This window comes from Oncorhynchus kisutch, linkage group LG17 (genome assembly GCF_002021735.2).
Source record: "Oncorhynchus kisutch isolate 150728-3 linkage group LG17, Okis_V2, whole genome shotgun sequence".
Taxonomy (NCBI): Eukaryota; Metazoa; Chordata; class Actinopteri; order Salmoniformes; family Salmonidae; genus Oncorhynchus; species Oncorhynchus kisutch.
Window position 1 is genome coordinate 76,341,457 of NC_034190.2, and position 26,689 is coordinate 76,368,145.

The 26,689-nt window shown below is 41.3% G+C and overlaps 3 protein-coding genes across 12 annotated transcripts in view; 1 reads left to right on the forward strand and 2 right to left on the reverse strand.

Annotated features, from left to right (window-relative positions):
• The window catches only part of LOC109907075 (serine/threonine-protein kinase WNK2), an 85,307-nt gene extending 80,279 nt beyond the window's left edge, over positions 1-5,028 (reverse strand). For 4 of the 7 annotated variants that reach the window (XR_004203724.1, XR_004203723.1, XR_004203725.1 and 1 more), the window contains exon 1: positions 4,496-5,028. The gene's annotated coding sequence lies outside the window, so the exon portion shown is untranslated. The remainder of the gene's footprint in view (positions 1-4,495) is intronic. The other 3 variants (XM_031794647.1, XM_031794646.1, XM_031794648.1) reach the window with 1 other exon arrangement.
• A 1,118-nt stretch (positions 5,029-6,146) lies between these two features.
• Positions 6,147-15,703, reverse strand: LOC109908321 (protein FAM3A-like). 3 transcript variants are annotated; one of them, XR_004203726.1, is made up of 10 exons: positions 14,183-14,426; positions 13,879-13,938; positions 13,650-13,757; positions 10,829-10,898; positions 10,569-10,692; positions 9,932-9,990; positions 9,755-9,805; positions 9,293-9,377; positions 8,795-8,921; positions 6,147-8,456 (listed from the first exon to the last, which is right to left on the reverse strand). XR_004203726.1 is itself a non-coding variant. In XM_020506946.2 (10 exons), the coding sequence occupies exons 2-10, from the start codon at positions 13,889-13,891 to the stop codon at positions 8,358-8,360; spliced, it is 690 nt and encodes a 229-aa protein (XP_020362535.1). In that variant the 5' UTR covers positions 13,892-13,938; positions 15,314-15,703; the 3' UTR covers positions 6,147-8,357. The 3 variants fall into 3 exon arrangements, 2 of the variants coding, with proteins under 2 accessions (XP_020362535.1, XP_020362534.1); XM_020506946.2 differs by lacking the exon at positions 14,183-14,426 and adding an exon at positions 15,314-15,703 and having other exon boundaries at positions 10,875-10,898; XM_020506945.2 differs by having other exon boundaries at positions 10,875-10,898; positions 14,183-14,421.
• Positions 13,989-26,411, forward strand: LOC109908320 (isocitrate dehydrogenase [NAD] subunit gamma, mitochondrial-like). Of its 2 annotated transcripts, XM_020506943.2 has the most exons (14): positions 13,990-14,241; positions 14,949-15,079; positions 15,370-15,414; positions 16,900-16,911; positions 17,079-17,176; positions 18,080-18,189; positions 18,880-18,940; positions 19,501-19,633; positions 19,760-19,893; positions 21,911-22,013; positions 22,272-22,418; positions 22,764-22,858; positions 22,960-23,020; positions 23,823-26,411. In XM_020506943.2, exons 2-14 carry the CDS (start codon positions 14,999-15,001, stop codon positions 23,922-23,924), a joined length of 1,182 nt encoding a protein of 393 aa, XP_020362532.1. In that variant the 5' UTR covers positions 13,990-14,241; positions 14,949-14,998; the 3' UTR covers positions 23,925-26,411. The 2 variants fall into 2 exon arrangements, with proteins under 2 accessions (XP_020362533.1, XP_020362532.1); XM_020506944.2 differs by lacking the exon at positions 16,900-16,911 and having other exon boundaries at positions 13,989-14,241.
• The last annotated feature ends 278 nt before the right edge of the window (positions 26,412-26,689 follow it).

The following is a 26,689-nucleotide window of genomic DNA, read 5'->3' on the forward strand; positions in this document are numbered from 1 at the left end:
ATCAGTAGCAGGTATTTATCATTCAGACATCAGTAGCAGGTATCTATCATTCAGACATCAGTAGCAGGTATTTATCATTCAGACATCAGTGGCAGGTATCTATCATTCAGACATCAGTAGCAGGTATCTATCATTCAGACATCAGTAGCAGGTATCTATCATTCAGACATCAGTAGCAGGTATCTATCATTCAGACATCTTGAGCTTACATTTTAATCTCAGAAGGATGAATAGTGATACAGTACTTTGATGACGAGATGAAAGCATGTGTCCTATTAGTCAAAGTATCAAGTACCAGTCATTTTGTATTCAATCAAAGGCTACTGGAAAATCCTAAAGGCATACCGTAACTGGAACTGTCCTGGGGTCAATGCATGATTCATGTAAAAGCCTCATTTATTTCTCTGGTTGGACGTATGTGATGAGGGATGGATACCGAGATGAACAGAGATGCTGGGTAAAGAGCCTATATAAAGCAACACCTGGGACAGTTTGACTAATTTACAGTTGAAGTCGAATGTTTGCATACACCTTAGCCAAATACATTTAAACTCACAATTCCTGACATTTAATCCTATTAAATGTTCCCTGTCTTAGGTCAGTTAGGATCACCACTTTATTTTACGAATGTGAAATGTCAGAATAATAGTAGAGAGAGTGATTTATTTCAACTTTTATTTCTTTCATCACATTCCCAGTGGGTCAAAAGTTAATATACACTAAATTAGTATTTAGTAGCATTGCCTTTAAATTGTTTAACTTTGGTCAAACGTTTCAGGTAGCCTTCCACAAGCTTCCCACAATAAGTTGGGTGAATTTTGGCCCATTCCTCCTGACAGAGCTGGCGTAACTGAGTCAGGTTTGTAAGCCTCCTTGCTTGCACATGCTTTTTCAGTACTGCCCACAAATGTGCATCACAAAGGTCAGGGCTTTGTGATGGCCACTCAAATACCTTGACATTGTTGCCCTTAAGCCATTTTGCCACAACTTTGGTTATGTAAGTATGCTTATGGTCATTGTCCATTTGGAAGACCCATTTGCGACCAAGCTTTAACTTCCTGACTGATGTCTTGAGATGTTGCTTCAATATATCCACATAATTTCCCCTCGTCATGATGCCATGTATTTTGTGAAGTGCACCAGTCCATCCTGCAGCAAAGCACCCCTACAACATGATGATGCCACCCCCATGCTTCACGGTTGGGATGGTGTTCTTTGACTTGCAAGCGTCCTTCTTTTTCCTCCAAACATAAAGATGGTCATTATGGCCAAACAGTTCTATTTTTATTTAATCAAACCAGAGGACATTTCTCCAAAAAGTATGATCTTTGTCCCCATGTGCAGTTGCAAACCGTAGTCTGGCTTTTTATTGCGGTTTTGGAGCAGTGGCTTCTACCTTCTACCTTGCTCATTTTACTGTGGATATAGATACTTTCGTACCGGTTTCCTCCAGCATCTTCACAAGGTCCTTTGCTGTTGTTCTGGGATTGATTTGCTCTTTTCGCACCGAAGTAAGTTCATCTCTAGGAGACAGAATGCGTCTCCTTCCTGAGCGGTATGACGGCTGTGTGGTCCCATGGTGTTTACCTGCGTGCTATTGTTTGCACAGATTAACGTGGTACCTTCAGGCGTTTGGAAATTGTACCCAAGAAAGAACCTGACTTGTGGAGGTCTACAAATTTTTTTTATGAGGTCTTGGCTGATTTCTTTTGATTTTACCATGATGTCAAGCAAAGAGGCACTGAGTTTGAAGGTAGGCCTTGAAATACATCCACAGGTACACCTCCAATTGACTCAAATTATGTCAATTAGCCTTTCAGAAGCTTCTAAAACCATGACATAATTTTCTAGAATTTTCCAAGCTGTTTAAAGGCACAGTCAACTTAGTGTATGTAAACTTCTGACCCACTGTAATTGTGATACAGTGAATTATAAGTGAAATAATCTGTCAGTAAACAATTGTTGGAACAATTACTTGTCATGCACAAAGTAGATGTCCTAACCGACTTGCCAAAACTATAGTTTGTTAACAAGAAATTTGTGGAGTGGTTTAAAAAAAAGTTTTAATGACTCCAACCTAAGTGTATGTAAACTTCCGACTTAAACTTTATATCAGCGCCCAAAACACACAGCTTCAGCTAACAGGTCTAGACTTGAGCAACATACCAGGAAGAGGAATAGTTTGTATTTGGATAGAAGCTGAATGAAAATGTGCACTTGTACACAGACATCAGACCGTCCAACAACAACAACAACACAGTTTACAATAAGAATCTATTTTGAGGAGAGATGTTCAAAGACATAAAATGCCTTTTTTAACTTTGAAAAGAGAAGTTAAACTTCCTTCCTCTCCTCTAATCATAATCACCATCACAGATAGTGTTTCTCCTGTCCTGTATTTAGACTGGGACTTGGGACTTCCATACAACACTCAAACACACAGTGGTTGTTCTCTTCCCATTGGAGGAACCCAAGACTTAAGAACACAACAACTACTATTGTCCAATCCAGGTCAAGCATGTGACACTGAGGGCAGTGTAGGTAGCAAGCACACAGAGGACCTTTAGATCCCTCAGAGAGGGGGGGGACTGAGATCCCTCAGAGATAGAGGGGGGAAGAGAAAGAGAGAGGGGGGGGGGGCGAGTGAGATCACTCAGAGTGAGAGGGGGAAGAGAGAGAGAGAGAGAGAGAGAGAGAGAGAGAGTGCGAGTGCAAGTGCGAGTGAGATCACTCAGAGAGACGAGAGTGAGAGGAAGGAGTATTATCTAACCGTCTATTATTCTGCTGTCCCACTCCCCCTCTCTTCTCTTCTCCTCTCTCCTGTCCTCCCCTCTCTGCTCGCTTCTCCTCTCCTGTCGACTCTTCTCTTCTCCTCTCTCCTGTCCCCTCTCCTCTCCTGTCTCCTTCTCTTCTCCCCCTCTCTTTTCCTCTCTCCTGTCCTCCCCTGTCCCTCCTCTCTTGTCCCCTCTCCTCTTCTCTTCTCCAACACCGTCCTCCCATCCCCTCCCCCCGCCCGTGGTGGATGGAGGCCTCGCCCGTGGTGGATGGAGCCCTCGCCCGTGGTGGATGGAGCCCTCGCCCATGGTGGATGGAGCCCTCGCCCATGGTGGATGGACAGGCCTGCTGTTTTAGGTCTAGGCCACTACATATCATACTACTGATCAAATTGGATTAACAGAATGGCCAAAGCCTCTCAGACCACGGCACATATTTTATTTCTATGCTACTGAGTGTCACCTCTGAACCAAACTGTTTCATAGTTTATATTAGAATAGTGATTTATTATAAGCGGTACTCTTTATGGTTTTCAGTGACTGGGATCAGGGGGTTAATTTATTAAGTCCTCAGCATTTTTATCAAGAAGGAGTGGTCTGATAATGACTTGAGTACATCACTATTATAGGACATGGCTGAACCAAAAATGGCACCATATCCCCTATATGGTGCATTACTTTTAACCAGGGCCCTATTGACTCTGTTCAATGTAGTGCACTATATAGGGAATAGGGTGCCATTTCAGACGCTACCATCTGCTATTACTCCCAGTGGGGGATCAAATAAAACATTATACCAGTGCTTCGATGCTGTCTTTTAACAAACTTTTTAAAAACTAAAAATATGTATTTTGAATCATCACTATGTATATATATAAAACATTGAATAATAATAAAAGAGGATAATAATTTGTCAATGGCAATTCTGATTTACAAATGGACAAGCCAGTGACAGCCAATGATAGTCATTTTTACAGGCTGTAGTATAGGTCCATGTGTGGTTCTCGTCAGAAGACATATCATGTTGATGGATTCTAATTAGACCTTAACATAAAAGCAAAACGCAATTAATGATGGTGTTTGTAGCCTATAGACTGATATTGTTTACAATAAACACAACACGGCCAAGCGCAGGTCCTTCCTCAAAAGGCTCCTCTTGCTGGCTGACTGCTGTCTGGAGCAGACTGTAGAAGCTGTGGCAGGATAAATGTTGTCACCTAGTGCGCGAGGGTTTGCTATAATTTATGATTGACACGTCAGATTGAAATCCCACAAAAATCATAAATTGATACGCCAGTTTATAATAAGACAATATATTTGTTGTTTCAGCTGGGGAAGCTAAACTAACGTAACAAGCAATTGGCAAATAATACATTTGATGGCATTTTCCATGGAGCAGGCGCACGGGCGCGAATACTAGGCTATCCAGCACTACAGAAATCTGACATAACGCAAACAATGTAACCTATGAAAAAATATATGAATTTTGAAGCCTGCCCTGTGCTGGGGATTAAATAAGAAAATGTGAGGCACGAAATCACCGAGTAGAAGCATTTAACTCCCCAATTAGACATCATGGTAGTTAGCGTACAATAACAGATTCCAACACCTAAGCTACCCTGGTGAACAGAAATAGGGATTCTATTCCAAGCTGTCCAGCACTGTTGGAAATTCGTTACAATTGAAACAATGTAGCAAGAAAACAAGAAAACTGCACTTACCTAAATGTATCATCTCGTGACGTCCGTTCTGATTTTTTTTAGGCAAACTGGTAACCCAGACAGCTAGCAAGCTAGCTAAACAAGCCCTATAATTTATATTCCGTTATGTAGCTACACAAATTATTTCAAACGTTGCCCAAGCGACCTTTAAATTTCACTTCATTGCCTATAATGATTTTAACAGCAATATTCCATCAGATTATGCAAGATACGACTCATTTTCAAATGATATCCTTTTTAAAATTTGAGCTTCACCATTAGTGCGTGTCGGTAAATCCAAGTTTGAAAATCCCAACTAGAGTCGAGTCTTTCTAAATCTACACTAGAGCAGGCAGGAGGTCTAACGGTATGTGCCACACAGATGATGCGACATAAATGTATATACACTCATACATGCAGATACCTTCAGACGTTACTTTATGTACATAATTTACAAGATAGGAGTCACACGGCCATCTGTGTACAAGGTGTAACTGCACGCGCTTGCTGGCTTCTCCATTCCTCTCGACAACCCGCGAGGAGGCTCTGATGTGCGCACGCGAGCGCTGCTGAAATGGGCCACAAGAGGGCGGCATTCAACTCGCCTGCATTCTGTTGTGGCCTTTCCCATTTGAAAGAAATATTGCATTACACAGTAGTAAGCCCCATTACATTGTTGTCTTGCATATACGGTTATGTAAATGATCTGCTCTACATGACATTTTAGTTATTCTTCTTACATTTAGATTGGGCATGCTAGACATGTCTGTAATTGCACGTAACAAAAATCTTTGACTTGTCATTTGTGAAATTGATGTTTAGCCGTCATTTCCCCATTTCTTATGCATCAGCTCAAATTCAAGGACAGGGTTTAGCATATAATTTGCATAATGCCCAAAAAGCATACAGATGGAATAATGGTCACATTCCACAAAACATGACAAAGAAAGAGATCTCAGTGAAAGGGGGCCATTTTCTTCCCATTCCGCAGACCCCTGTTAAGGCACTCACACAAGTACAGAATGAACTGAATAACCCCGTCTTTTGGCGCCCCCTAATGGGTTTAAACAGATGACTGCTGTCTGTCCATGGTGCATGACACTGCTTCCTATTCTTCATGGAGCATGCAGATGGGGGCATTATGCATGACTTCCCACAGATCTGGGGCTGCATGTAACAAGACTGAGGAGACGTGCTGATCTAGGATCAGCTTCGATTTTAAGATAATGGACAGGAGGGAACCAAGGGCTGCACTGTATGTCTCAAGAGCATCAGTGCTGATCTAGGGTCAGTTTAGCCTTTTATATCACAATGTCTTCTGTACGTTGAGTTGACATCAGCTTTTTCAATCGTTCACATTGTCATTACATCAACCCGTAAAGAAGATTGCAGTAATCAGATGACCAAATACATACTTAAACATGCATAGCCTATAGGATAGCCTATAAAATTCACTCAAAACAGTATATGGTTTGCGCTCTTGCGAACTCCATTGCTCATTGTCAAGCCATGACAATCATTGACATAAGAATTGGCATGATAGCACATACAGACTGGCCCTCAGGCTGAACCGAACACACAGATTTATATATTTCAACATTTTTTTTTGTGTAAGTCACTTATTCCTGGACCAAAACATTCTGCGAAGTTTGTTTTGAGTGTATTGAAAACGTAACAAGTGGTGTATATTTAATCAAATTCAGAGAACAAAATTCGCAAGATACCTATCAAATTGAAAAAATTATAATAAAGTAATACAATATCCAAATAAACAACAGTAAGGACAAGGCCTGAGATACACAGGTAAAAGCATGAATAGTGTTGTTATCCAACAGTACAATCATATTTTAGGCACTGAAGTCCACTCTAGTGTGAAATCAAACCATGAATATAGCCTACGAAGTGTAAAAAGAAGTATCTATAAGATTCTAGACTAGTTCTATTCCAAGTTAAATACACAAGATCAGAACATTTTGACAGAATGTATTTGAGTAAACTGCTGTGCAGCAATCACTGTTCTCTTTCAGAAAATGTTGGTTGGTCCTTTGGGGTGATGTACGTTTCCTTTACCAATCAGTCTTTAAGATAGATGACACAGAAACCTTGGTATAAAACTCTTTAGTAATAAAATGCAATTGCAGACAGTTTTGCATACAGAATACCTCAATAGTCTATAGTAAACATCTGTGTGGCGAAACAAGAGACAACACTCTTTATACAACCTACCGTCAATCATATCTTAACATTGTTATACAAAGTATCTAAAATGAGAAAAACATGTCTAGACTGTGGTTTCTCACTCTACTATCTCGGCCTTGAGGCTGTGTGACTGTCAGCAGACAATTCTCAGCCTGAGAACTAAAGCAGTACATCTCCAATTACCCAGTACTTTTCCATCACTGAGCATTGCAAGCATACAAAGGTAATCACATATATACAGTAATCATGGCATTGGTGTAGCCCCACATCCGAACCCCAGGGTAACCCTCACATAAAAGGTGGAGGTTATTAGCACTTTAACCTGGTCCCAGATCTGTTTGTGCTTCCATTACACCTTGTCAAGCCAAATGTTTGATATGACTACAAGTTGGCATGATGGAACAAACAGACTGGCACTCAGGCTAGCACAACTAGATTGAAATCTACAATTTAATATATTAAACTATGCATACAAAATATATATTAATGCATTTTAATTTATCATAACATACAATATCCTTCCTAGAACAACCAGCAATAATATGTTGCTAGTGAATCCTAATTGTATTCTGTTCGCGATTTCCGTTCATATAGGCAGCATTATCTGCCCTCTTCCTGTGCATTTGCAGGGTTTTACAGACATTACTTCTTTAATATATTCTTTTTTTCTATCCAGCATAATTTGTTCCTTTATCTGTGCATCAAACATTTGGTCTCTGAAATATCCATGTCCTCCTACGTGGTCATTCCCAGGAACATTAAGCCTCAAACACTTAAATCAATTCCTAGTTCAAATGTCAAGTCCAAACAGTTGCTTCAACAAGTTAGCATATCAACCATCAGGCCAGCTTGCTACCAGCATTGTGACAGTGAGTCAGTCCACTCAACACAAGATGTCCTTTTCAGCACGTGTTACTTGACAAAAATAACAAAAAGTGAAGGAAAAAAAATAAGTATTGTAAGAGTCTTTACCTCCCTGTAGTTACATGATATTGTAACAGAGCATCATTTATCCAACTGTAGTCGTGCAATACCAATACCATACTAAAGTCTCATTAGGGACAGACTGGCCATTATGTGGGCTTGTCTAAATGATCGTTTGGCTAATAATGGGTGCCGAGAGACACAGAAAAGGGCCGGTGTGATAGAAACGCAGGGGGAAATGTATGGTCCCAGTCCGTCCACAAGTTTCATTAAAGAGAAGGAATGTGAGGAAGCCTGTAAATCGAGGCGAGTCAAAATGTCATAGTCAATGCTTCTGCTGCTCCAGTTTCTCCAGATAGATCTGTGCTGCTAATCCTTAGAACCAGATGCCTTCGTTCTCAAAAGGTGCTAATCCTTAGAACCAGAGGCCTTCGTTCTCAAAAGGTGCTAATCCTTAGAACCAGAGGCCTTCATTCTCAAAAGGTGCTAATCCTTAGAACCAGAGGCCTTCGTTCTCAAAAGGTGCTAATCCTTAGAACCAGAGGCCTTCATTCTCAAAAGGTGCTAGTCCTTAGAACTAGAGCCCTTCGTTCTCAAAAGGTGCTAGTCCTTAGAAACAGGTTGCGTTCCAACTCTCCAACCCTTCTCCCAAAGTGTGCACTTGTCTTGCACACTCCCAGTATTTAAAAGCATTGGATCCATGTAGGGCATAAGCATCATCTGAGAAGAGTGGAGGAAGGGAGGGATACAAGCAGTGTGTTTAACCCTCTGAAGGGGAACGGAGGGGGACACAGCCATCCATTTCCAGAGACTCAGGCCAGCCTTCGTACTTGTTACTGTTCTTACTGTTCTTCATACGCTGGGGGAGAGAGAGAGAGAGACACAGGCAGAGAGAGAGGGTATGAACATTAGGCTTTACAGAACAAACACACTGACAGAGCCATAGATATAACACAGTGTAGCTATAATATGGACAGAGCTACGAGCAGAGCTATGAGGAGAACAGTGAGTGTACAGATACGTCATCACGCGTAATCACAGAGGTCACGTATCCTTATCTCATGCACACGTAGATGTACAAGCACATCCAATTATAAACAACGCAACTACGCTGGATAGCCATTTTGCTTGGCGCTCTTGCGTTGTTCATACGGTATAAATTATATATAGTTTAGGCTTTAAGTAAAGGTAGTCTACCTGTTCGAATGGACTCTTGTTCTCAATGCCCTTGGCTCCTAAAAACACCCAGCTGTCTCTGAAGGTGAGCTCCTTCACTGCTGTGCTACCCAGCTCCTCAAACAGACGACGAGCCTCGTCATTTAATCTGCCGCGGGTGTTAGGAGAGGGAGACAGACAGTCGCAGTAAAGTAGGCTAGCTAGATGAATGTCCATTTTGAGTTTGGGAAGCCCTGCCATACAGTACAACATACCGTTTTTGTATAGTTTAACACCAAACATAATTTTCACTTAGTAATGTTTACATTTGTAAGAATAGACTGGTAGATTTTACAAGTCGTCAATATGTTCAATTTGGTTTTGTTAAGCATTTTACAAGATTGTGGTGACTGTAAAACAACCCCTTTAGTGCTGTGTGTGTGAGTCATGTGCCATGAAGCGTAATATTATAACCACACAGTGCTGAAAGCATTGCACAGGACTGGGGCTCACTTAGTAATGTCCATGCTAGACTCTTACTTTGTGGCAGGATCGTCAAAGGAAGCTACAAACACAAGTGTTCCCTCATGTAAAGGTAGGAGATACTTCAACAGGTCAGTAACATCTGAGAATGGGAAGACAGATGAGTAGGATGAAGTGGCGGCAGGGTAGCCTAGTGGCTAGAGCGTTGGACTAGCAGCCGAAAGTTTGCGAGTTCAAATCCCCGAGCTGACAAGGTACAAATCTGTCGTTCTGCCTCTGAACAGGCAGTTAACCCACGGTTCCTAGGCCGTCATTGAAAATAAGAATTTGTTCTTAACTGACTTGCCTAGATAAATAAAGATTTTAAAAATACCTGTATTTAACTGAACAATATGTAGAGGGAAGCCACTTTTAACCTCAGTGAAAATATTGAAGATAATGATGTATAAAATAAACTCATTTAAATATTACGAACATGCCCCAAATAGACATCAGTATAAAGGTGTTTAATCCTCTTACCTCCTGCCCACATATCAAATGATTTTGTGTCCAAGAGCTCTCCAGATACCCCTGATGAGCAGAAACATGAATTAATTTAAAGTTAGCAATCTGTGCAACAGTCAAGTCAAAATCACAACTGCACAAATTAACTTGAAACATAACTTTGAACAATTTGTCAGAGATGATTCTAATTACCATTTACTAAAGCAATGTTTAGTCCTCTACCAACATTGTTGTTGACACTGCTGACAAGACTGAGGGAGAGAAAAGGAAAGATTGGAGGAAGCGTAAGTACCAACACTTTACCTGGGTTGGTTAACGTACTAACTAGGAACACAAGCATTTGGCTACACCCGCAATAACATCTGCTAAATATGTGTATGTGAACAATAAAATGTGATAATTTACTGGTTAGATTTAAGATGATCATAAACTCATTGTAGGCAGTAGATGAAAGATGAGATTAGAGCTACTAAACTTTCAGGAAACTAACCCCTGAAGAGTTCATCTATACATTGTTACACTCCGACAATGAAGGAGCAACCATAGACAGACAGAAAGACGCTACAGACAAAACCACTCCTTCGGTCATTTTTGGCAAGATGGCCCAAACAGATCTGGGATCAGGCTAATGAAGGAAAGCAAAATAAGACAAATACTTGCATTCAGCTCTTCAGACAAACTTCAGGGTTAAGATGATATGATGTCAGAAAGAGTTGATGAGAAATAAAAGAAAACGGAGACAAGCTGGAGAGGGTGAGATGGTTGGTGGTGACATTGATACATTGGTGTAAGAAGTGTGATGGCCCCGATGATGTACAATAATTCTCACATCTTATCCTCCAGGCAGATTTTGGGCCCAATGACGTTGGTGGCTCCAGAAACGATGCGGAAAGCCAGATGTTTCTGAGGACAGGGAGCCGACAGACCACACTTGTACCTGTGGTGTTTGGGCTCTGGAAGAGGAGAGGACACACAAATTAGCACATTAGAATGAAAGCGTACCCAAGCTGGGAATATGGTGCTCAACTGAGGGACATAGATTAGTACTGTCCCACTGACATTGAATGGTTTAGGTTCCAAAAGGATTACTTTTTGTGATTGCCACTGTAAATAATGGTCTTAACTTCTCACATACCAGCTGTTGGCTCCTCGTTTGTCCCTGTAGAAAATATAGATATGAGTTAATGTTGATCTATCCTGTTTTCTCCTATCACAGCCATTCAAACTAACTGTTTTAGTCTCCATTGGCCGCTGTGAAATCCCTGAGCAGTTTACTTCCTCTCCGGCAACTGAATTAGGAAGAAGGCCTGTAACTCTGTAGTGAGAGGGTGTACTGATACCCAATCCAAGAGGGTAATTCATAACCTCACCACTGAGATATTCAACGTCTGCTTTTTAAAAATTATAAATAAATCTACCAATAGATGCCCTTCTTTGAGAGGCATTGGATAACCTCCCTAGTCTTTGTGGTTGAATCTGTATTTGAAATTCACTACTCGACTGAGGAACTTCACAGATAATTGTGTGTGTGGGATACAGAGATAAGATAGTTATTCAAAGATTCATGCAACTTATTAAGCACATGTTTACTCCTGAACATATTTAGCCTTGCCATAACAAAGGGGTTAAAAACATGTTTTCTATTTGTAATTCATTTATAAAAATGTCAAATGACAACTCCACTTTGATATTATGGGGTATTGTGTGTAGACCAGTGACAAAAATAATCTACATTTACTCAATTTTAAACTCTAAGGCTGTAATAACAAAATGTGGAAAAAGTCAAGGGGTGTAAATACTGACGGCACTAAGTGTGGTGATAACATCGTATTCCAAATCAGATCAAATGTTAACAAACAGGTATACAACAGGAACTTACAGTGAAATGCTTACTTACAAGCCCTTAACCATTGCATTGTGACGTCCCTGGCAATTCCCAGCCCTAGCCTATTAAAAACTGTCAGAAGTAGGCATTGGTCTGAAGCCGAAAAAGGGAAATTCACATGAGCGCCACAATGCCTACTCCGTTTTTTTTAGCACACAGATACTGTAGTAGGTCAAAGCTATTTTTAGTCTATTGTACTTCAAACAATGTCTATGCAGGTTGCTTAGGATTCAAACCTTCTCAAACAGCCTAATTCATACTCTTCAGTGTCCTGCTATTAAAATAGTGTACACACACACAATTATCTTTCAAAACATTTGAAACGTATTCCTAATATTGAGTTGCACTCCCTTTTGCCCTCAGAACAGGCTCAATTTGTTGTGGCATGAACTCTACAAGGTGTTGAAAGCAGTCCAGATGCTGGCACATGTTGACTCCAATGCTTCCCACAGTTGTGCCAAGTTTTCTGGTAGTGCATCTCTACAGCGAATATCTCGTTCCATCTCATCCCACAGACGCTCAATTGGATTGATGTTCGTGGAACCATTCCTGGACAATCCTAGCCTTGTGGCAAGGGGCATTATCCTGCTGAAAAATCCATTAGCAGATGGATATACTGCTGCCATGAAGGGATGCACCTGATTGGCAATGAATTCAAAAAATACCCCACACGATCATCACCAGCCTACAACGTTGACACTTGGCATGATGGATGCATGTACTAATGTGGTTCTCTCCATACCCTAGAGCTCTCATAAGCATGAAACAGCAGGAACTGAGATTCATCAGATAAGGCAAAGGTCAGGCAAGCAATAATGTAGGCTTTGTTTAACCTTGGGGTTTCCAACCTTGGTGCACCCATCCCCCAGGCTATTGTGTTTAAAACTTGGGATGGCGACTTCAGGTTTTCAGGTATACATTGAATTACTCATTTTAGATTAACAATACCCATTGCATGTATTATACATTAGCAGCCTGACAGGTTCTCATTGTTTGGTGTTGACTATGAATTTTATTTAGCTAGCTGTACTTTGTGGAAGAATGTGGGATCGCTAGATTGTCAACTAGGGCTGACCTCAACCAACTGATCGGTTGTTTGGTTGATAGGCTGTCGTGTGAGTGTTGCATGGATGCACAACGCACGTCTCTTTCGCCTGAAATGACATACCCAAAACTAACTGCCTGTAGCAAGGATATGCATATTCTTGGTACCATTTGAAAGGAAACACTTGGAAGTTTGTGGAAATGTGAAAGAAATGTAGGAGAATGCATTAGATCTGGTAAAACAAAGAAAAAGCCAACCGTTTTTTGTACCATCATCTTTGAAATTCAAGAGAAAGGCCATAATGTATTCTTCCAGCCCAGGTGCAATATAGATTTTGGCCACTAGATGGCAGCAGTGTATGTGCAACGTTTTAGACTGATCCAATGAACCATTGCATTTCTGTTCAAAATGCACCAAGGCTGCCCAAATGTGCCTAATTTGATTATTAATAGCTTTATGTTAAAAACTGTGCACTCTCAAACAATAGCATTGTATTATTTCACTGTAATAGCAACTGCCAATATCAGATATGTCTACGTCCTGGGAAATGGTCTTGTTAATTACAACCTTACGCTAATCGCATTAGGCTACTATAGCGCAACTGTCCTGCAGGGGACCCACCGATCTGGAATTAGTTTTAAGGTCCTTGTCCTGTTGCATTAACCACAGGTGGACACCAGTCAAGTTGTAGAAACACCACCAAGACGTTCAATGGTAACAGGATGCACCTGAACTCAATTTAAGTCTTATGTAAATAAGGTATGTTTTTTTTATACATTCAAACATAAAAATAAAAATGTTTTTGCTTTGTCATTATGGGGTAGTGTGTAGATTGATGAGAAAAAATATATGTTATCAATTTTAGAATAATGCTGTAACGTAAAACAATCTAGAAAAAGTAAAGGGGTCTGAATATTTCCCGAAGGCACTGTACTATTGTGGGGGCTAGACGTCAGACAGTAAGGTTGTCGCCGTCTTACCACTGAAGAAGTGTTTGACCACCAAGTTGCTGTCCCCTCCAAGTATGGAGCTGGCTAACACCCAGGTGAGGCCCACCAATAGCAGCACAGCAACAGCTCGCAGAGGCCCTGGCACACAGACAAATTCCATTAGAATAGGCTCTTTCTCAGCAACAACAATACATGACATTCATTAGATACAACTAAAAAGACAGCTGGACACACTCTCACAGACAAGACACACTCCTACCTGCCAATCTCATGATTTATTTTCTTCAGAAGCTAAAGGCAGACAGACCGGCAAGTAGTGCTACAGAAAACAATGAGAATAATAGTCATGTTAGAAAGAACATGGGCTTTCTGGTAATTTCGTGGCAGTTTCATTGAAGCAACAATGTTTGAAAACATTAAAAGGATACTTGAGCAAATTACAGGAATCTCTATCAATGATACAATTTGGCAAGCAAGATAGTTATTTCGAGATGCATTCGACAAGACAAAGGCAAAAAGTGGAAAGGCGCCCACTGCAATGAGAGCAAAAAGGAAACACCCACTGTTATTTATTCCAAGGCAAACTCATCTAGATTTCCTTCGTGAAAATTCACCTTTCCTGGTAAGACAAACTTGGACACTAAAATATGATTTGGGAGGCTTAGTTCCGCGTTTGTAGTGTTTGCATCTTTCCAGTTACGACAAGCACGTAGAAATTATCTTAATTTCTTCAAGCGTGCAATCTTGCTGATTAGTTTTGAGCGTTTCATTTTCTGTGACGTCAGCCTCGAGTCTGCGCGCATGCGTCTTTCCACTCTTATGCCGCGTTCAAATGAACTCAGAACTCGGAAAAATACGAATTCAAATCACAAAGTCAGTGATTTTCAGGTCGGAACGTCTGAGCCCCAGAAAGAGACAGGAGTAACCGAGTTAGATTTTTTTCCGAGTTCCTAGTTTTGAACACACTGAAGTCGGAAGTCCGCGATTTCCGAGATCACAGTTGTTTTAAACACGGCATTACTCCCATGAATATACAGTACATACAGTAAATCATTGGTTACTCATTAAGGTGCCTCGTGTCATACATTTTGTTCATGTTATGATGGAGGGGGGGGGGGGGGGGATATCACCACCCAATTAATTACATAAACTATACTACGGAGGCAGAATAGATTACACAATTATATGGTAAACTGTCTTATGAACAGCTTGAGCTCTAATGTGGCAATATTATTCCATAGAATTGGGAATTAGAATACTAATAATTATTAGTCATTTAATAATACAATAATGTTATAATAGGAACTCTATCGATTCTTCTCTCTGTAGCATGTGCACGAGCAGATGCGCGTTAACGGCATTAGTCGGATTCCGTTAAAATGGCCGCCTCCAGTGCAGTGATATCAATGTCCAAAATCATTAAACCCATTTGGGGTGGACGGTTGGCAACGACAGCAAAAGTAAGACCGAGTTTTATGATTCACAGTTATGATGGCAAATAAACTACATACAACATGATTGAGAGAAATTGTGTTTCTGGGCTATAATACAAGGTCATTTCTGGTTAGCATTAGCAAGAAGCGCATGTCACTGTCAGTGATAACCAATATCCCTCCCATTGCTACTTTCTCATTTGACATGCATACGGTATACTGTATTGTTGCTTATCTCTAGAAAGACCCAAAGGGACTCACCGACCACGTGAACCACAAGTTGAGTTATCTAACGCCCTGTCCTGTTCTTTCCTGAGGTATTTGGAGCCACAGTGAGCAGTCGCAGAGAGAAGTCAACAGTAGTGAGTGCCCATCTTGGAACCTGCATCAGATAGGCTATCTGTGGTGGTTTGAGTAGGCCTACTGTAGCTAGATCTTGTGAATGTGCAGAGAGTACAGTTACATGGAAACCAACCCGATGTGGAATTGCGTTGAATTATACTTCAGGCAGAAATTAGCGTTAAATAAAAGCCAGACTGTTAAATACAATTAAATGTTAACTCATTTTAGGGTGGTCATTTTGCAGGTAGGAATGTGAGACAATATTGTAATGAAACAGCAGGGAGCAGGTCTCGAACCCTCGACCTTCTAGCCCGAGGTCCGGCGCGCTATCGGCTGTTCCGCAAAAGCACGCTCGTGCGGCAGGGTCGATTTCCGCGCTTATAAACCCAGGGTTGTCACAATATAGTCACAGGAAAGTATAATTAAATCAACGTTTCAAAGCTCTGGTAGTGTGTTCAGATTTCTATCACCTCATGCATGGGCACAATATGAAAATACATGCACACCACTGATGCATACTTGTTTACATGGTTCTGCACATGCTTCAGGTAATAGAAATGTGAACACACTACCAGCACTTTGATAAGGTGATTTAATTATACTTTCCTGTGGATATATTGTCTCACATTCCTACCGCCAAAAGGACCAACTACACAGACAACTGTTAAAATATAAGTTTATTCAATATTCTGGCTCGTAGAGCTTGTGTGAGGAAATTTTCCAAGCCAATGTATGGCATTAATCTAACTATGAACCAGACAGATCACAGTCTGATTGTCAGACAGAGGTCACAGTAGCCAGCTGTCTGGCAGAGTGTGCAGAGATCAGGGTAGCTAGGCCTCTTACTTAAACAATAAGGCAGTTGTTATGCGCAACGCTGAGTGTCTGGACACAGCCCTTAGCCGTGGTATATTGACCATATACCACAAACCCCCCGAGGTGCCTTAATGCTAATATAAACTGGTTGGCAATGTAATTATAGCATTAAAAATAAATGTTTTGTCATACCCGTGGTATACCACGACTGTTAGCCAATCAGCATTCAGGGCTCGAACCAACCAGTTTATAATGTGCATTTTAGGCACATGGTGAGTTGCCTAGTACACTTGACTGTCAGAAATCACAAGGCTTGCTTGCTATCAAGTATGTCTACTTGAGGCATGGTACTGGTGATGTAGCTAGCCTACCCAGGTATCTTACTATGAGCAGCACAAGATTCACACTGCCACTCTGTCAGATTTAAACATTTCAGATGGAGCTCTAGACACTTCTGCTTGGTATTTATTATTGTTTGGTTGATTTGGTGTGACAAAATTGGCTAGCTAACTAACTCCGTTGTCACCTTTAGGCTGAGCATTTGTAACCTGATCCAAGACTCCCCTCTAGGGAGACGGGATCATTAATGAGCTAGAAATTTGAGGTGTAGGGCAACTGTTTGTTTTCGGGTGCTTTGCTAATCTCTCACCCTATTGTTCTGCTTTTCCGGCCGTTTCTACAACTAATAGGGACAAATCATTGTAAGTACCGCGTTGCATTGCATCACCGTTCATCACATTCCCACGTTACACAACACGCCTTATTCACACCATTGGAACACAACCATAGTTTGATTTGCTTTCGGTGCAGCCTGGTAACTCTGACAGAAAAGTGTGCAAGGATAACAAAAAAAATGTGTGCATTTCAGCCCCCTCCTGCAAAGTATGGTGGCAGACACACTGTAACTCTGATACCTGGAGATGGTATTGGACCAGAACTGCTCAATCACGTAAAGGAGCTCTTCAGGTCAGTCAAATATGCTTTATAACAGTCTATAACGTGTTTATAAGCTGTTATTCGCACCTCATCAACATCTTATAAACACATAGCCACTAATATGTGCCTGGGAGCTCTTAAGGTCTGCTTATTGTATTATAACTGGTTATAGCATTCATGGCTTATAAACACTTATAACAGTTAATTCATTTAACAGTTTATTTAACAGATGCTTCAGGATTTTATCTACTTGCCCAGAGTCAGATGAAGTAATGGATACATTTCTTTTGTCTCTGCATCCAGTGTGAAGGAAGTTACGTTGATGGCTTATGGTAGAGAAATTAACGTTCAATTCTCTGTTAACAGCTCTGGTGGACATTCTTGCAGTCAGCATGACAATAGCACGCTCCCTCAACGTGAGACATCTGTGACATTGTGTTGTGTGACAAAACTTCACATTTTAGTGGCCTCTTATTGTCCCTAGCACAAGGTGCACCTGTGTAATGATCATGCTGTTTAATCAGTTTCTTGATATGCCAGACCTGTAAATTGGATGGATTTTTTTGGGCAAATGAGAAATGCTCACTAACAGGGATGTAAACAACATTTGAGAGAAATAATCTTGTTGTGCCTATGGAAAACGTCTGGGATCTTTTATTTCAGCTCATGAAACATCTGACCAACACTTTACATGTTGCGTTTAAATGTTTGTTCAGTGTAGATAAAGGGCTTCATTGCCCAAGTCCTGAAGTATCCCTTTAAATGCGAATGGTAGTGAGTGGCTACCTTGTTCCAAGTTCATAACAGGATATTCACAGCTTATAGACATCAATATGTCTCATGCCCATAGTTGTACAGTACAACAAATGAGTTGAGGTAGAATGACTGAGTCGTTGGATTGTCCTTCCCATATTGTGTTAATGTGCTCTATAGGTTCAGCTGTGTACCTGTGGACTTTGAGGTTGTGAATGTCAGCTCAGCTACCGAGGATGACATCAACAACGCCATCACAGCCATCCGCCGTAACGGAGTGGCCCTCAAAGGTAGGAGAAACTGTAAAATCCATGGGACGGCCTTGGAAGCTCTAACCCTGGCAATGTGACTGGTGACCTCATGGGCACATTTGCAATGGGGCGGCAGGGTAGCCTAGTGGTTAGAGCGTTGGACTAGTAACCGCAAGGTTTCAAGTTCAAATCCCCAAGCTAACAAGGTATAAATCTGTTGTTCTGCCCCTGAACAGGTTCCTAGGCCGTCATTGAAAATAAGAATTTGTTCTTAACTGACTTGCCTAAAGGTTAAAAAAAAGGCTGCCAGTCCACCCATTATGCACTTGAATGTGGAGGCACTTTCTATGGGAGAAGTACTGAAGAGATTTTGTACTCAAATTGTAGGCAGCTTCTAGTTATTTAATCGTATTGTCCATTAACTGCAGCTGTGTCATTCACTGTGTCATATGATAAGTTGTGTGTCTGTATTCTATAGCATGGTTTCTTTCCCAAACTCGGTCCTGCCCACCCCCCTGGGTATACATTTTGGTTTTTGCTCTAGCACTACACAGGTGATTTCAAATAAGCAAAGTTTGACGAGTTGGTCATTTGATCAGCTGTGTAGTGCTAGGGCAAAAAACAAAATGTGCACCCAAGGGGGGCCCCAGGACTAGTTTGGGAAACACTGTTCTATAGAATACCTATAAAACAGTCAGCATGCTTGTGTTTTTGTGTGTGTGTTTGTAGGTAACATTGAGACCCTCCACACCCTGCCTGCTTCCCACAAGTCCAGAAACAATCTCCTCCGGTAAGTAAAGGTTTTTATCCAATCGTTTATTTAAAAAAGACAGAGGACCTCTTCCTTGAGTGCTCTGTTGCTGCTAACGGGGCACCGATCTCTATCCCAAATGGTCTTTTGTGGCTTTCTCTGTCCAGCCCTGTCAGCTTACACTGTCTCCTCCATCTCTCTGTCCAGCCCTGTCAGCTTACACTGTCTCCTCCATCTCTCTGTCCAGCCCTGTCAGCTTACACTGTCTCCTCCACCTCTCTGTCCTGTCAGCTTACACTGTCTCCTCCACCTCTCTGTCCAGCCCTGTCAGCTTACACTGTCTCCTCCACCTCTCTGTCCAGCCCTGTCAGCTTACACTGTCTCCTCCATCTCTCTGTCCAGCCCTGTCAGCTTACACTGTCTCCTCCATCTCTCTGTCCAGCCCTGTCAGCTTACTGTCTCCTCCATCTCTCTGTCAGCTTACACTTTCTCCTCCACCTCTCTGTCCAGCCCTGTCAGCTTACACTGTCTCCTCCATCTCTCTGTCCAGTCCTGTCAGCTTACACTGTCTCCCCCATCTCTGTCTCTCTGTCCCACAGCACCAGTCTGGACCTGTATGCCAACGTCATGCACTGTAAATCCCTCCCTGGAGTTCAGACTCGCCACAACAACATTGACATCATGATCATCAGGGAGAACACTGAGGGAGAGTACAGCAGTCTGGAGCATGAGGTTAGACGCACACAGGCAGACACGCAATTTTACTCCCTCAACTCATCCCTTTGTGTTTTTCCATTTCCACTCTTTGCTGTAAATAACCTGCGTTAGCATCCCTCTCTCCTTCCCTTTGTGCTGTAGAGTGTATCAGGGGTGGTGGAGTGTCTCAAGATCATCACCCGGACTAACTCCCTGAGAATCGCTGAGTATGCCTTTAAATTGGCCCGGGAGAAAGGTCGCAAGAGGGTCACTGCAGTTCACAAGGCCAACATCATGTAAGTCAGTCATTTAGTCAGGGACGGCAGGTCATTTAGTCAGGGATGGCAGGTCATTTAGTCAGGGACGGCAGGTCATTTAGTCAGGAACGGCAGGTCATTTAGTCAGGGACGGCAGGTCATTTAGTCAGGAACGGCAGGTCATTTAGTCAGGGACGGCAGGTCAGGTCAGTCAGTCAGTGAGGTGTTTATGTATTCCACTAGATGTGTGTTATAATGACGCACACTCTGAGTACTTTGGGGCTACGGTCCAATTCTCTACCCTTTTCTCCAAAGTGTGCATTCGTACACTCCGCCTCATAGATGTTTAAAGAAAACATTTGTGTAACAAATATGGTGGAAACTGACCCCGCCCCCTAGCCCATGCGTACGCTATTTCAATGCTTTGAAAAGCATGAGGTGGAGTGAACAAGTTAAGTGCACACTTCCAGAAGAAGGGTACAGTCAGAATGCAACCAATGTACAGTACCAGTTTGGACACACCTACTTATTCAAGGGTTTTTCTTTATTTTTACTATTTTCTACATTGTAGAATAACAGTGAAGACCTCAACTATGAAATAACACATATGGAATCATGTAGTAACCAAAAAGGTGTTAAACAAATCAAAATATATTTGAGATTCTTCAAATAACCATTCTTTGCCTTGATGACAGCTTTGCACACTCTTGGAATTCTCTCATCCAGCTTCATGAGGAATGCTTTTCCAACAGTCTTGAAGGAGTTCCCACATATGCTGAGCACTTTTCCTTTAGTCTGCGGTCCAACTCATCCTAAACCATCTCAATTGGGTTGAGGTCGGGTGATTGTGGAGCTCAGGTCATCTGATGCAACACTCCATCCCTCTCCTTCTTGGTCAAATAGCCCGTACAGAGGCTGGAGGTGTGTTTTGGGTCATTGTCAAAAACAAATTATATTCCCACTAAGTGCAAACCAGATGGGATGCCGTATCGCTGTAGAATGCTGTGGTAGCCATGCTGGTTAAGTGTGCCTTGAATTCTAAATAAATCACTGATAGTGTCACCAGAAAAGCACCCACACACCATCACATCTCCTCCTCCATGCTTCACGTGGGAACCATACATGCGGAGATCATCCATTCACCTCTGCGTCTCACAGACACGGTGGTTGGAACCAAAAAGCTCAAATTTGGATTAATCAGACCAAAGGACAGATTTCCGCCGGTCTAATGTCCATTGCTCATGTTTCTTGGCCCAACCAAGTTTCTTCTTATTATTGGTGTCCTTTAGTAGTGGTTTCTTCTTATTATTGGTGTCCTTTAGTAGTGGTTTCTTCTTATTATTGGTGTCCTTTAGTAGTGGTTTCTTCTTATTATTGGTGTCCTTTAGTAGTGGTTTCTTCTTATTATTGGTGTCCTTTAGTAATGGTTTCTTCTTATTATTGGTGTCCTTTAGTAGTGGTTTCTTCTTATTATTGGTGTCCTTTAGTAGTGGTTTCTTTGCGCAATTCAACCATGAAGGGCTGATTCACGTAGTCTCCTCTGAACAGTTAATGTTGACGTGTCTGTTACTTGAACTTTGTGAACCATTTATTTGGGATGAAATCTGAGGTCCTCATGGGAGCCAGTTTCATCATAGCGCTTGATGATTTTTGCGACTGCACTTGAAGAAACGTTCAAAGTTCTTGACATATTCCGGATTGACTGACCTTCATGTTTAAAGGAATGAAGGACTGTCGTTTCTCTTTGTTTATTTGAGCTTTTCTTGCCATAATAATAGCGAAAATAAAGACAATCCCTTGAATTAGTTGGTGTGTCCAAACTTTTGACAGGTACTGTATATATTTTTATTTGCCCATACACCTCTTCGGAGGACAAGGTTTTTTTTGTGGTACTTTTACGTGGTACTTTAAAAAATAAATAACAGTAGTTACTTAGCAAGATATAGTTTTTTCATATACATTACATTTGGATAGATAGGTCTGAGTACTATCTGGTATACATTACATATATTACAACCAAGGTGTTGTTGAACATCCTGTTTTCTCACCTTTACAGGAAGCTGGGAGATGGTCTGTTCCTGCAGTGCTGTCGAGAGGTGGCTGCTGGATACCCTGACATTGCCTTCGACGCCATGATAGTCGACAACACTACCATGCAGGTATGAAAATCAATGCTCTCTTTATGATAGAGGCACACCAGTAGGTTTTAGCCTGGTCTCATATCGGTTTGCGCTGACTCACCAACTCCTGCGGTCTTTGATATTGCCATGAGTTGGCACTTGGCGAGACGGCAGAAACAGATCTGGGACCAGGCAAAGAAGGGTCCTATCCCTGCTTTTAAATATATTTTAAGTCTGTTTTGTCTGTGTTACTAATGCTTATTTTTGTTGTTAACCTATCCCTCTTTCATTTCCTAGCTAGTGTCTAAGCCCCAGCAGTTTGACGTTATGGTGATGCCCAACCTGTATGGTAATGTGGTTAGCAATGTGTGTGCTGGCCTGGTGGGAGGACCAGGGCTGGTGCCAGGGGCCAACTATGGCCGTGACTATGCTGTCTTCGAAACGGTCAGTCCACTGGGCACCTGTAGTGTCCACAACTCTGTTAATATAATATTATGCTTCCACAGTGATTTATTGAGATGCCCCAACAACAGACAATGTTTCGATCCCATTCTGAATGTAATATTTCATTTTTTATTTATAAATTAGCAAAAATGTATAAAAACCTGTTTTTATTTTGTTAATATGGAGTATTTTGTGTAGATTGATGAGGGGGATAAAAAACAAAACAATTTAATCCATTTTAAAATAAGGCTGTAACTTAACAAAATGTAGAAAATGTAAAGTGGTCTGAATACTTTATATATATCATTGATCTCGCAATATGCTCTTTCTCTATATGTCTCTCAGGCCACCAGGAACACAGGGAAGAGTATTGCTGACAGGAACATTGCTAACCCCACAGCCATGCTACTGGCCAGCTGCATGATGCTAGATCACCTCAAGTGAGTTCACCTTGCATAGTCTAATGAAGGTGATGTTTCTAAACCATGACGATGTGTATGTACAGTATAATCTGAATTGCGGTCGACTTTGTGTGTCTCAGGCTCCACGATTATGCCACTATGATCAGGAATGCAGTCCTTACGACCATGAACGAGACTCGGGTAAGTCAAGTCCTCTCACCTCACTGCACACTTGTCACTATGCGCAATACACTTACCTGCTCAGTACTCTCACCTGACCTGCCCAGTACTCTCACCTGACCTGCCCAGTACTCTCACCTGACCTGCCCAGTACTCTCACCTGACCTGCTCAGTACTCTCACCTGACCTGCTCAGTACTCTCACCTGACCTGCCCAGTACTCTCACCTGACCTGCCCAGTACTCTCACCTGACCTGCCCAGTACTCTCACCTGACCTGCCCAGTACTCTCACCTGACCTGCCCAGTACTCTCACCTGACAGCCTGCTCACCTCCTGAGAGACCGGTCTGGCCAATTATCAACAGAGCACAGGCCAATAAAGAGCGTTTTCTTTTAAAATTATGTTAATATAGCTTGGCATTTCTCAAATTCATCTTTGACACTCTCTAGTCCAACCTGTAATCAAATGTATGCTTCTCTATAGAGTCTCTTCTAGTGTTCAAAATGTTGCTAATGTACCTACTGATGTATTACCCGTGTAGAATGCCTCTTTGAGGTGTCTGCAGAGAGGAGCTACAGGAGGATGGCCATTTTAATGAGCCCTATAGCTCCTCCCACCAGCATCCTCTAGTTAGGTGTGATGGATAGTCATTTTGAGACCTGTACAGGGGATGATGTTGTGATGTTGCAGAATATTCTGAAAGAAATATGTAGAACAACAATTGTGTTATTTCTGTTGTCAACATTGTGAAATATTTAACCTCTGAATGTCGACCGAAGCAGACAATGTGATTGGTATCACAGTATTTACTATTCTCTTGCAGTTGCACACAGCTGACATCGGGGGGCAGGGCACCACCTCTGAGGTGGTTCAGGCGATCATGAGAAACATCCAGAGCAAGGGGCCTCTCACCAGCGAGCTCTGAACGCGAAATTTCGACCACACACATCAAGTCAATGCTGTTGGATAACATACAAATCCTTGGTGTGTCTCGTATATTTGAACAACTGTGTGCCGTATGAGAGAGTGGGTGTGTGTTTGTGCATGTTTATTTCCATAGTAATGCTCCTCTGTTGAGCGGTTCAGTCTTTCCTGTAAACACACACACACACACACACCGCTTTCAGACCAATTCATCCCTTTACGTTTGTACAGTTTAGTCATTTAGCAGACACTCTTATCCAGAGCAACTTATAGTAGTGAGTGCATACATTTTCATACTGTGGGACTCAAACCCAAAACCCTGGTGTTGCAAGTGTTATGCTCTACCAGCTGAGCCACACGGGACCATGTCATCTTCCCCTCTGCATGCCTTTAATTCATTCAATCATGTCTGTGTATTTCAATGTTTTTTTCAATGTAACACCATTTTGTCTTTCCATAACCATTCCCTGGCTGTTTGAAGCACATTTAACATTTGAGCGTAAACAAAGGAAGTAGGAGGCTCAAACTGCATCTGTACTAACATGCTGTAGTGAAGTAGTAACAGTTAGGATCTGTCTCTTGCATTTAACTGCAGCACTTTATAGCTACTCTCTGCTAGGTTCATCCTACATCCCAGGACATGATGGCCTAGACAGCAACACCTCTAGCTCCACTTAAACGTATTATATGTAGATGTGTTTATGTGATTTATATTTTATACTGTCCACCTATTTTCCTAATTACAATGTATCGTACAGTAGAAAAGAATGTGTAAATGGTTATGTTTCTTACGGTACTGAAATATTATAGACTGTTTTATGTTCTTCTCGCAGTCCAGCGCTTAGCTTTACGTCTGCAGGTAGCCTGGCGGGTAGAAGTGCTGATTCAGAGGGGTTGGGTTAAATTTTCAGTTGAATGCATTCAGTTGCACAACTGATAAGGTATCCCTCTTTCTCTGTCTCAAATCAAAGTTTTTGTCACGTGGCCGAATACAACAGGTGTAGTAGACCTTACAGTGAAATCCTTACTTACAAGCTCTAACCAATAGTGCAAAAAAGGTATTAGGTGAACAATAGGTAAGTAAAGAAATAAACCAACAGTAAAAAGACAGGCTACATACAGACACCGTTTAGTCAGACTTATTATTAAGGTAGTATGTACATGTAGATATGGTTAAAGTGACTGAAGATAGCCCGGTTAGCCAATGTGCGGGAGCACTAGTTAGTCGGGCTAATTAGGTAGTATGTACATGAATGTATAGTTAAAGTGACTGCATATAAGATAAACAGTAGCAGCAGCGTAAAAAGAGGGTTTATCTGTGACTATCAGATGTATCTTTCCCACAGATATCAAAGTCTTATGATTTACCAATTGCCTTTTGTGATTTTGAAATCAATTTAAGTACTCTTTAATTTGCCTTAAAGCTGCAATATGTAACTTTTTGGGCGACCTGACCAAATTCACGTAGAAATGTTATAAATCTAATTCTCGTTGAAAGCTAGTCTAAAAGCGGTAGATCTGTTCTATTTCTATGCTTCCAGTTCTTAAATTTGTTTTTGCGACTTTTACTTTTGGTTTTGTACACCAGCTGAAATAAAATATTTTTGTTTATGGAAAATATATTTCACAGTGGATTAGATGGTACAATGATTCTCTACACTCTACTAATTAGGTGAACTATTAGAATTTTAGCAACCTGGAAATGGCGGAGAGATTTCTGCATAGTGCATCTAAGGTTGGGAAAATCATAATTGTAAACCAGAAGTGCATATATCTCTATTGTTTTAAAAAACAACCTTTGTGTTTGTGCCACAAATACCTACATTGAGTGTACAAACCATATTGAGTTGAATCCCCCTTTTACCCTCAGAATGTCTTAAATTTGTCGGGGCATGGACTCCACAAGTTTTCAATTGTTCCACAGGTCTGCTGGCCCATGTTGATTCTAATGCTTCCCACAGTTATTTCAAGTTGGCTGGACATCCTTTGGGTAGTGGACCACTCTTGATACACATGGGGAAACTGTTGAGCATGAAAAACCCAGCAGCGTTACAGTTCTTGACACACTCAACCAGTGTGCCTGGCACCTACTACCATACCATGTTCAATGGCATTTACAATTTTTGTCTTCCCCATTCACTCTCAATGGCCCAGATACACAATCTTTGTCTCAAGGTTTACAAATCCTTCTTTAACCGGTCTTATCCCCTTAATATTCAACGATTGGAGTGGATTTAACAGGTGACATCAGTAAGGGATCATAGACTGACCAGGTGAAGGCTATGTCATTGAAAGAGCTGGTGTTCTTAATGTTTTGTACACTGGGTATTTACTGTCTCTTAACTTAGTGGTTGAAATTTAGAGTAAACGGAGCACATTAACCTGCTAAATGAAATGGGATTTATTTTGGTTTCATATACTATAGCTGTGGCTGGATTAATGAAATTAGCATTTTTATTGATCAAATAAAAATGTATATCTAAGCCTACTTGTGTTACTTTGTTTTCAGGGGAAAGTCAGGACCTAAAACATTGCGCAGCAGTTGGTAATAAATCAATTTCAGTGCAATACAAGTTGTAACAAAGGAACGATCTCGACATCAGAGCAGGCAAATTCAAGGAATGCAGTAACACAGAGTATCTGTTACCTGGAATTAAATAACCTTCACATGTTTATTTAAAGAGCCGATCTGAGATTGGTACATCTATTTTTAAATTGTGATTTTGGATTAAATATAAATGTACCATCATGCAGTATGGTTTTGTT

Excerpts from the sequence above, each read along its gene's own strand:
- LOC109908321 (XM_020506946.2), bottom strand. Across the intron at positions 9,378-9,754 it reads ATTTGATATGTGGGCAGGAG|ATGTTACTGACCTGTTGAAG; the intron begins GTAAGAGGATTA and ends TCCCATTCTCAG. Across the intron at positions 8,457-8,794 it reads ACAAGAGTCCATTCGAACAG|CGTATGAAGAACAGTAAGAA; the intron begins GTAGACTACCTT and ends TCTCTCCCCCAG.
- LOC109908320 (XM_020506943.2), top strand. The coding sequence starts at position 14,999 with ATGGCCGCCTCCAGTGCAGTGATATCAATGTCCAAAATCATTAAACCC. Across the intron at positions 18,190-18,879 it reads TAACGGAGTGGCCCTCAAAG|GTAACATTGAGACCCTCCAC; the intron begins GTAGGAGAAACT and ends GTGTGTTTGTAG. Across the intron at positions 22,859-22,959 it reads ATGATGCTAGATCACCTCAA|GCTCCACGATTATGCCACTA; the intron begins GTGAGTTCACCT and ends TGTGTGTCTCAG.